The 11,668-nt window shown below is 36.7% G+C and overlaps 1 protein-coding gene across 1 annotated transcript; it reads right to left on the bottom strand.

Moving 5' to 3' along the window:
- Positions 1-10,889: 10,889 nt before the first annotated feature.
- On the bottom strand, positions 10,890-11,372 carry LOC120146286 (cysteine proteinase inhibitor B-like). Its single transcript, XM_039159891.1, has 2 exons — positions 11,152-11,372; positions 10,890-11,115 (listed from the first exon to the last, which is right to left on the bottom strand). Exons 1-2 carry the CDS (start codon positions 11,336-11,338, stop codon positions 10,940-10,942), a joined length of 363 nt encoding a protein of 120 aa, XP_039015822.1. The 5' UTR covers positions 11,339-11,372; the 3' UTR covers positions 10,890-10,939.
- Positions 11,373-11,668: the final 296 nt, after the last annotated feature.

Below are 11,668 nucleotides of genomic sequence, written 5' to 3'. Positions count from 1 at the left end.
ATTAATCTTTAATAGCCTACCAATTTAAGGAATTAATAGTTTAGTCTTTCTTCTTCTCTTTTTTCTTCTTCTTTTTTTTATATAGGGGAATTTGGTTCCCCCCTGGGGGTATCGATTCCCCTCTAGCATTCTGGAAATTCATATTCGTTAAGGGGGTATCGATTCCCCTTAAATGGGTACCGATTCCCCTAGCCCAGAAATCCTATTTTGAGCTCGAAAATCATCTCATTTCAGCTCCAACATTCATATTTCACTCCCTTTAATACTCTTAACTTTCATACACTTACTTTAATTATTATCCATTCAATACCTCTAAAACTAAAAAAACTAATCATCCATATAGAATTTAAGAATCTTACTCAAATTCCAAATTGTTCTAATTTTAATTCTATCACCTCATACTTCTTAATTAGCTTGATGACAAGTCAAATCCAGCTTCTAATTCTTTAAGATTTCATTCAATGGCTCCCAACCTTTAATCTCCCTTAACTTACAATTCTTTGAGTTCTAGGATCCTTGTTTCTCTCCATCATATTTCCTAAATCTTCATTAACCAAACCCATGCTTAACTCATAAGAATTAATCCAAAAGAAGACAACTCACCTTTGCTTGCAAGCTTCACGGTTGGAGAAGAAGAAGAGAAATGTCTGGAACCTTGTTTATCTCAAATGCTTCCCACGTGATTTATAAAATCACCTTAAGGAATATTTAATTATTTCACTTACTAAATTACTCTTTTGCCCTCTTAATTTTCCTTCTTTATAATTCAATCCTACACCAAATAACTCAAATAGGTCATTGAACTCTTCCATCATTTTACTTAAATCACCAAATGTTGAAACTTTGCAAATTAATCACTAACCCGGCATGGAGGATGTTACAAATCTCCCTCCCTTAAGAAAATTCGTCCTCGAATTTTCAATAAGAAAAGAGATAGGGATACTGATTCCTCATATCCTCCTCACGCTCCCATGTTGCTTCCTCTACTTTGTGATTCTTCCATAAAACTTTAACCAATGGAATAGTCTTGTTCCTCAATTGCTTAACCTCATGAGCTAAAATTTGAATCGGTTCTTCCTCATAAGTCATATCCGGTTGTACCTCGATCTCTTCTGGATTTACGATATGGGAGGGATCCGATCGATATCTTCGAAGCATTGAGACATGGAATACATTGTGAATCTTTTCCATTTCTGGTGGTAAAGTCAATTGGAATGCTACGGGTCCCACCCTTTTTACAATCTCATATGGTCCAATAAACCGGGGACTTAACTTTCCTTTCCGACCAAACCTCAACACATTCTTCCATGGAGATACCTTTAAAAACACTTTATCCCCAACTTCAAATTCAATCTCCTTTCTTTTAAGATCAGAATAGGACTTTTGCCGATCAGAGGCCACTTTGAGGTTATGCTGCATTTCTCGAACTTTCTGTTCTACATCTTGAATTAAATCCGGACCAAGAACACTTCGGTATTTGAGTTCATACCAATTTAATAGAGTACGACATTTTCTTCCATATAATGCTTCATATGGGGCCATCTTTATACTAGACTGATAACTATTGTTGTAAGCAAACTCTGCCAACGGTAAATACTTTTCCCATGATCCTTTAAATTCCATTACGCATGCTCTCAACATATCTTCCAATATCTGAATAGTTCTCTCTGATTGCCCATCAGTCTGAGGATGAAAAGCCGTACTAAAGTTTAAACGAGTCCCCAACGCTCCATGCAAAGATTTCCAGAATCTAGAAGTGAATCGAGGGTCTCGATCAGAGACTATGGAAACAGGTACTCGATGCAATCTAATTCTCTAATATACAGCTCTGCATACTTTTCCATAGAGAAATCCGTTCTAACCGGAAGGAAATGCGCTGACTTGGTTAATCGATCAATAATTACCCAGATTGATTCTCTTTTGTTCGGAGTCAAGGGTAACCCCGAAACAAAATCCATCGTAACATTTTCCCATTTCCATTGAGGAATGAAAAGCGGTTGCAATAATCCTGATGGAACTTGATGCTCAGCTTTGACTTGTTGACATATCAAACACTTAGACACAAATTCGGTTATGCTTCGTTTCATCCCTGACCACCAAAATCGATCCTTCAAATCCATATACATCTTGGTTCCACCCGGGTGCATCGTTAACGGACTGCAATGAGCCTCTGATAATATTTCTTTCTTCAAGTCGTCATTGTCGGGTATTACAATTCTTCCTTTACAATATAGATTTCCATCTGACTTAATCTCAAAGTCTTTAATCTCTTTGTTCTTTACTTGTTCAATTCTTTTCAAACACATTTCATCTTTACTTTGCAATTCTCCTATTTGTTCCAACCATGCTGGTTTAAGGGTTAATTCTGCACAAAGACCACCGTCTCCCGATAAAGATAATCTTGCATCCATAGCTCGTAAAGCTGCAAACGTCTTTCTACTCAAAGCATCTGCTACCACATTAGCCTTTCCGGGATGATAGTCAATTATCACATCATAATCCTTTAAGAACTCTACCCATCTACGTTGCCTCAAATTCAATTCTTTTTGAGTCATCATGTACTTCAGGCTCTTATGATCCGTATATAAGTAACAACGCTCCCCATAAAGATAATGACGCCAAATCCTGAGAGCGAATACTACAGCAGCCATTTCTAAATCATGAGTGGGGTAATTTCTTTCATGTGGTTTCAACTGTCTCGATGCATACGCTACCACTTTTCCTTCTTGCATTAATACACACCCCAACCCGTTATGGGATGCGTCACTGTATACTACAAAATTCTTGCCAGATTCCGGTTGAACCAATATCGGAGTTTCCGTCAGAATTCTCTTTAAAACTTCAAAACTTTCTTGACATTCAGAAGTCCAAACAAATGGTACGTTCTTTCTCATTAACTTTGTTAGAGGCAGCACAATCATCGAAAAATTCTTAACGAATCTTCGATAGTAACCGGCAAGTCCAAGAAAACTCTGAACTTCAGACACATTCTTAGGAACTTCCCAATCCATTATAGCTTTAACCTTCTGAGGGTCTACTCTAATCCCAACTGCCGAGATCACATGCCCCAAGAAAATTACTTCGTTTAGCCAAAATTCACATTTGGACAATTTCACATAGAGATTTTTATCCCTGAGAATTTGCAAAACTAGCCTCAGATGTGCGCTGTGCTCTTCAATGGACTTCGAGTAAACCAGTATTTCATCAATAAAGACAACAACAAACTGGTCCAGATAGGGCTGAAAAATCCTATTCATGAGATCCATGAAAGCAGCAGGTGCATTCGTTACTCCGAATGGCATTACGATGAATTCATAATGACCATATCTCGTTCTGAAAGCCGTCTTCGGAATATCTTTCTCCTGGATCTTCAATTGATGATAACCCGAACGTAGATCGATCTTCAAAAATATCGAAGCTCCTTTTAGTTGATCAAACAAGTCATCAATGCGGGGAAGGGGATACTTGTTCTTGATGGTCACCTTATTAAGCTGTCGATAATCAATACAGAGACGCATTGATCCATCCTTCTTCTTAACAAATAACACCGGAGCTCCCCAAGGTGACACACTTGGTCGAATAAATCCTTTTTCTAACAACTCTTGCAATTGATTCTTTAACTCTTGCAATTCTTTCGGAGCCATCCGATAAGGTGCCATTGCAATTGGAGCGGTTCCTGGCATTACTTCAATTTGAAATTCTACCTCTCTATCTGGAGGTAATCCTGGCAACTCAGCCGAGAAAACTTTAGGGAATTCTTGAACAATTGGAATCTCCTTTAGCCCTTTATCTATAGCTCTTAAATCATTACATTTGCAAGAAATCCTTGACATCCCTGTAGCAATAGCTTCTTAGCTGACATTACTGACATTACATTTGCTAAGGGATTAAACTTTTCACAGCTCACACTTATCTCTGTTCCTCTTGGACTTTTTAGGGTTACCTTTTTCAATCTGCAATTAACATCTCCATAATAACGGAACAACCAATCCATTCCCAGAATCACTTCAAACTCGTCAAAGGGTAATTCCATCAGATTAGCAGGGAATTCAATTCCCTGAACCTTTATGGGACACCCCTTACAGACTTTATTCACCCGGGCACTATGGCCTAACGGAGTTGTTACTATAATCTCATTACTCGTAGCTTCTAAGGGAATCCTCAACTCCTTTACTAACTTACTTGTAATATAAGAATAATTAGAACCCGGATCAATCAGTACCAATACTAATTTATCATACAACTGAAAAGTACATGCTATAATATCAGGGTCATCACGGTCTTCACTTGTCTTTAGATTGTACACCCGTGCGGTTGATCGAACTTCAGGTTGAGCAGAGAATTCAGACGGGTTCCTTCCTCTGCCTCTTCCTCGTCCTCTTTGTGAGGAAGAACCAACTCTTCCAGATGGTGCAGGCTCACCAACAATCAATGGACAATCCCGGATAAAATGTCTGGCATTTCCGCATCGAAAACAAGTCCCAGCAGCCATCCGACAAGCCCCATAATGGTTTTTCCCATAGTGCTGACACTGTCTCACTTGACTCAGAGTAGATCTTCCAGCACCAGATTCCACTGACTGTGTCTGTCTAGGTCTTGCCTGACTTGCTCCCCTAGCAAACGATGCAACTGATTCTGATCTAGCTTGTGATCAAAATCTCGAGTCTCTTCCCCTTTTTGATGGTACTGAGCTAGAAGAAGCACCCGTTCTCTTTGATGTTTGAACTCTAAAATCCACGAATCTCTCATTCTGAGCTCTTTCAAGAGCCTTGGCGTGATTGATCACCTCTTGGAACGAGGACAAATTCAACACTATCAACATCTCTTTCAATCTAGGGCGTAAGCCCTCCACGAACCATTCGCAAGCCTCTTTTTTGGTAGGCACAAGCTCGGATGCAAACCTACTCAGCTTGTTGAACTCAAATTCATACTCATATACAGAGCGGTTCATCTGTTTCAAATTCAAAAACTCCTGCTTCATTTGCCGAATGAACTGTTCTCCTATGTACTTGTTTTTGAATTCATCTAAGAACAAAGACCAAGTCAACTGGTCACTGGGCATCCTTATGGTGACATTCGTCCACCATATCCTCGCCTGACCCCTCAATAAAGATACAGCTCCATCTAACTTCTCCACTTCAGAACAATGGAGACCATCTAACATGATTTTCAAATCATTCAACCAAAGATCCACTGACACTGGACCTTCATCAGCTTCTCCCTTAAATTCAGGAGCTCCTAAGCCTCTCAACTCTTTTGCTACATTTATTCTTTGAGTTAGTGGAGCAGAAGGTTGAAGACGCGTCAGAATAGCGTCTAACGTTCTGAAAAACGTATCTTGATCTTGCACAGGCACTCCTTGAGATGCCTGTTCTTCACCTTGCCTGGCCAGGGCAGGTGAATTACTGCTTTCAGCATGCCTATCTTCTCCCGTTTCACTTCGGGAGCTATTATGTCCGGACATCTAATAAGAGTAAACACATTGTTCTATTAGCAAAACAACATACTCATACATATACCAGATCAGAAGTTCTTACTATTTGTTGGCATGTATTCCATTTAAAGACTCTATAGACTCTGGTTTATGCCTAGAATCGGCTAAACCATAGCTCTGATACCATTAAATGTAACACCCCAACCCGTATACCAACCCGGATACGATTCAGAGATATTACATTGACTTTTAAAACACCACACATTACAAATAATAGTAAAATACTTGAACTTATATTACGAAAATACAATAATATACATATGGTACTATAAGTTTACTAAAATATTCAGAGCATACACAACTTAACTTTTTAATTACATGCCAACATCCATTTTCTTAACAAAATGACCTACTGATTAAGTTGCTTCTGATCTGATGGTTGCAGGAGTAATGCTATCAAGCTGCTTAACCTGTCTCGTCTACTTTCTCGGATCCTACGTGTGAAACACTCACACGCTAAGTCATCGACTTAGTGAGGCAATGTAATAATAATAACAAGGCAATGTAATGAAAATGTCATAATGATATGAAATGAGATGAAAGCTTATACTTAATCAAGGTAGTTTACATCACCATTATCCTTACCTGTAAGCATATTACTTTAACATTCATGAATTTGTATTAATGAGTTTATTGGCCCATGATATCATATTGAGAACCTAAGGTATCTAAGTATTGTGAGGTTGTGCACTATGCTGTCACCACAGCTCGTATAAATGCACTGAAGTGCCGCGTAGAATTGCACTATAGTGCCATATAATAATGTCCATAAGGACCACATAGAATTCCTTAAGAATCATATACATATGCTAGGGATCAAGTATGTGTCTCACCAGACTTCACACATGTTCCAAAGAATATATATATATCCCGAAGGACCGCGTAGAATTTTGTCCTGAAGGACCGCGTAGAATTTTGTCCCGAAGGACCGCATAGACCCTCTACCCTTGGCATGCCAACTATACCTATAGTTCTCATCTACATAACATGGGCTTTTACATTTCACGTAGTCTATATCGCGTAGACATGTAATTTCTTACCTTTTCACATAGCTCATAACTTTTCCTGCATATTCATGTCATATAATGCATTTTATATGAATTCATGTCATGTCTCATAATACAGAATATGCTCATGTACCAAGATAAAATCTAGACTTATCACAAGTCTAGAATTGAGTATATTTCTATAATTATGCTATGCATATGCACTCACCTATATTTCTTTGCCTTTTCCTCGATCGATCCTACTTGTAGATTGTTCCAGAACTCGTGTAGGCTCAGTATCTACATAAACATAATTTTCAAGATGATTATCATATGTCTATGTCTTGAAATTAATCTTTAATAGCCTACCAATTTAAGGAATTAATAGTTTAGTCTTTCTTCTTTTTTTTTCTTCTTCTTTTTTTTATATAGGGGAATTGGTTCCCCCCTGGGGGTATCGATTCCCCTCTAGCATTCTGGAAATTCATATTCGTTAAGGGGGTATCGATTCCCCTTGAATGGGTACCGATTCCCCTAGCCCAGAAATCCTATTTTGAGCTCGAAAATCATCTCATTTCAGCTCCAACATTCATATTTCACTCCCTTTAATACTCTTAACTTTCATACACTTACTTAAACTAATTATTATCCATTCAATACCTCTAAAACTAAAAAAACTAATCATCCATATAGAATTTAAGAATCTTACTCAAATTCTAACTTGTTCTAAATTTTAATTCTATCACCTCATACTTCTTAATTAGCTTGATGACAAGTCAAATCCAGCTTCTAATTCTTTAAGATTTCATTCAATGGCTCCCAACCTTTAATCTCCCTTAACTTACAATTCTTTGAGTTCTAGGATCCTTGTTTCTCTCCAACATATTTCCTAAATCTTCATTAACCAAACCCATGCTTAACTCATAAGAATTAATCCAAAAGAAGACAACTCACCTTTGCTTGCAAGCTTCACGGTTGGAGAAGAAGAAGAGAAATGTCTGGAACCTTGTTTATCTCAAATGCTTCCCATGTGATTTATAAAATCACCTTAAGGAATATTTAATTATTTCACTTACTAAATTACTCTTTTGCCCTATTAATTTTCCTTCTTTATAATTCAATCCTACACCAAATAACTCAAATAGGTCATTGAACTCTTCCATCATTTTACTTAAATCACCAAATGTTGAAACTTTGCAAATTAATCACTAACCCGGCATGGAGGATGTTACATTTATACTGTTTTTAAGAAGGCTTGAAAAAACAAGAAGGATTCGATTGTGGAAGCTATTGAAGAAACCATAAAGAGCTAATGAATTGGAAGGCCTCAGTTTTTGAAAATAGTTTTAGACAGAAACTTCAGTTGTAAAATATATTAAAAGGTATCCAAAGAGTCCTAGATTACATTAACTCCAAGCGTTTACAAGATCTCGTGAATCATTTAAATGAAGGGTACCAAAAAAACTCAACCAGGAAGAGATACTTTGGCTCCATAAATGAAATATCTAAATCTCAAAATCAACAGCCATTGAAGAAGAAAAAAATCAACTAGAGAAAATAACGAGAGGTAACCTTCGACGAGCAAAGCAGGAAAGAGCTTGACGAGTTCATCAGTGGACATATCCAAGAGAGCATCGAGATCGACACCTCTGAAACTGAACTTCTTGAACGTTCTCTTCTTCGGTACCCCTGGTGCGACGTGAACTTTGTTATTGAGGGGAAGAAGCGGGAAAGGGTGAAAATAATGGGGGGGGGGGGAATTAAAATACGACTTTTAGAGATGACACACAATTAAAAGTGTACTATGTGTTTTTGCAAATTTTTTGGATTATGACTATTAAATATGACACGCATTATTGTAAGTAATAAATCGTTCAGATTTTAAAAAACATGACATTTTTATGACACACCTATTTTGCAAGTCATAAATTAGCGTGTGTCATCGTTCGTGTGTCATTAAATGTATATTTTCTTGTAGTGTCATGAAGACTTCAAACCTAAAATAGTGTATTTATAACACAATAACATAATTTATTGATATTATCTACAAATTTAATTTAACGTACACTTTAAATTTAAAATTTATAAAATATTTTATATCAAAAATTTTATAAAATATAATTCTATAATAATAAAATTATCTTAATAAAATTAAAAGATAAGAATAAAAATATAAAACATGTATGCTTGTTCACTAAAAACAAAACAATGAAAAACATTTGACAATAGAATTTTTTTTAAATGTTTTCCAAAAATATAATTCATTTTTTAGAATTCATTTTCTAAAAATTATTTTTAGTAAAACAATAGACTCTAAATTTTGGGCTTGAATTAATATTTTATCTAAATTTATAGGTTAAATTAATAGTTTCTTCTAAAGTTTAATGTCAAGTTTAATAATGTACTTTTTCTCAAAATTGATACCCAAAAGTAGACAAATATAAATAAATATAATATTTAACTCATCCACAATTCGAATATTTAAACCCAAAAATTTTGATAACACTAAATATAAGAAGAAAATCAAATCTCATCAGTTACATACTCTATCCAAAAAGCGTTAAATATTTATTCATAATTTATAGATATAAATTAACTGAAACTACTTATTTTCCAACTACATAAGACAGTATTCAAAGTTTATTGAGTACAGATTATAATATATATATAAGTTTTCATTTTTATTTTAAAAAATATGTACATATATTTTTATTATTTTATTTTTAAATCAAATTTTCATTTATATTAATCAAATAGATTTTTATACGAACCAATTTCTTTTAGTGATTAAAGAAGTCGTTATTATTTTTAGAAGTCATGATTCGAGTACTAACGACTATAACATAGTAATTAAACATTCATTGTTAAATGATTAAAAATATTTAAAACATATATTATTTTATAATTTAACTTAATAAAAAATAATTAAATATAATTTTTTTAATTATAGAAAACTAAAAATGAAAAAAAAATTAACAAATAGAAACAAAAACAAAAATACAAAACGCCAAATAAATTGAGTAATAATTTATCGGTGTTTGATAAAAATTGAAGTTGATTTTCACCAACAATCCCACTTTATGTATATAAGTGAATAGGTTTTTTTAGAAGAAAAAATATTCGGTTAATTACGTGAATGAGATCGCTCTGTTCGAGGCGTTAGGGAGTGTTAACAGTTTGAAAGCTCCAGGACTGGTCTTGGAGGCGAAAGGTCCGAGGGAAAGCGAGAGAAAAGCATTAATTAACTAATATTAGGCTGGCGGTCAGTCGGAGGGCCGCGTAGAGGAATGCAAAAGTCTCAAGCGACAGGGACATCATTCAAGAGGGAACCAGTTTAAATGCATTTCATAACACCCACGAACCTAGGGTTTTAGGAGTTTATTTCACTGATGTCACGTAAGGTACTGCCGCTCCTGGAAGAGTAATTCGGATAACGAGTGAAGAAAGAGATCAGAGCTTTATAAAGGCGTAACCCAAGGTGAAGTAGGGATGTATAGCCCTTGGCTCTATGTCCAAACTCCAAAGGAGAGAAAACACCCGACAAAACTTTCGAGATAATGTTCTTGAACAAATTAATTCACGAGATAATGCACTCTCATATTAATTACTCAAATAGAGTAAATCTACAGTTGATCGTGGGTCACTATGCCATCCAGGCGACCTACTAGGTCGTCATGTCTTCTCGACGAGCTATAAGAGAGATTGAATGTGCCATGCACGTCCCAACACGCTGAGCATCCAAGGCCATCCGAGCGAGCTATGCGAGAGCATCCGAGACCATCCGACCGAGACCATCCGAGCAAGCTATGCGAGGGCATCCGAAGGCAAGAGGAATCACGTGAGGAGCAGGAGGGAGTGCATGGCGACCTACAAGGTCACCCGGAGTGCATGACGACCTACAAGGTCGCCCGGAGGGCATGACGACCTATGCTTGGGGACGTGCATGGCTGGCCACGTAGTAAGTCGCCCGGAAGGCATGGCGACCTACGATTAACACTGTAATTTTACTATATTTAAACAATTAATCTTGGGAGAGTATTATCTCGGGAAATAATTTATTCAAATATTATCTCGATAGTTTAGCCAAAACACTCGGTTTTGAATTTCATTCTGCCGTAAGCTATTATTGAATTCATGTATGGGTTCGTCTTAGCCAACTAAACTTATCATAAGAGATAAGCGTAGTGAGTGAAAGGTCTGAAATATTACCTTATAATCATAATAGCCAAACTTCTATAATCAGATTAGACATTTCAAGATGAACAACAGATTTAATCCACGAAAATTAAAAAAAAATTCAAACAAAAAAGTAATCATTTCGGACAAATTTACTGGCGTCTATTTCTTTATTCATCGAGATTACATGTTCCAGGAAAATCACAGGTTAAAAGTTAAAGACAATCCCGTGAAAACAAAAATTATAGATTCGACAACAACACAAAACCGATTTTAGAAACCCTCACTGCGTGGAAGGCGAAAAGTGAAGCAGTTCCTTGGAATGAAGCCACGGTTTCACCACCACCACCGATTCAAACGTCTTTCTAAGCTCATTCTCCGTCGCTTCGATCTTCAGATAGTACTTGATACCCGAAACCACCTGTGTTTCAGCCTCTACGACCTCTGAAAACACCAGCTCCCCCGATCTTCCCTCGCTACCGTCGTATCCCCGCCGCCGGATGCGGTGGTTAAGGTTGTATTCTTCCACCGCGAACCTCCCCAGCTCTTGCACCTCCTTGTTGGTCTTTACGTCGGTTACCTCCGTTCTCCCTCCTACCATCCTTCCGTAACCTTCAACGGCCATGAAAGATAACGCCATTGCGAACGACAAGGAGAGAATTATCAGCTCGGTTTTCGCCATTGCACCTTCAGTTCTTCTTCTTCTTCTGATTTATATAAATAGGGAAGAGTTTTGGGGGTGAAATGGAAGGCTTTAATATCCCTCTAAGCAGCCATTATCATCAATATTGGAAGTTAGTGAAAAAGCAGGCAGGTGTAGCATGAACGTGGTGCTGCGTAAAACTACATAAAAATGGGTGAGACAAAACAAAAGCCCTGAGCGTTTCATTCAGAACCAACCAATTCTTAGTGTTTAAACAAGTGTTGCAGTGTGCTTTTTTTTTTTTTAAGGAAAAAGACGATAAAAATGAAGGTGTTGATTCTTATCGTCTCGGGGTGATGGATGATGTTG

This window comes from Hibiscus syriacus, unplaced genomic scaffold, assembly GCF_006381635.1.
Source record: "Hibiscus syriacus cultivar Baekdansim isolate YM2019G1 unplaced genomic scaffold, ASM638163v2 tig00002511_pilon, whole genome shotgun sequence".
Classification (NCBI taxonomy): domain Eukaryota; kingdom Viridiplantae; phylum Streptophyta; class Magnoliopsida; order Malvales; family Malvaceae; genus Hibiscus; species Hibiscus syriacus.
This window is presented reverse-complemented; position numbering and strand designations above follow the sequence as displayed.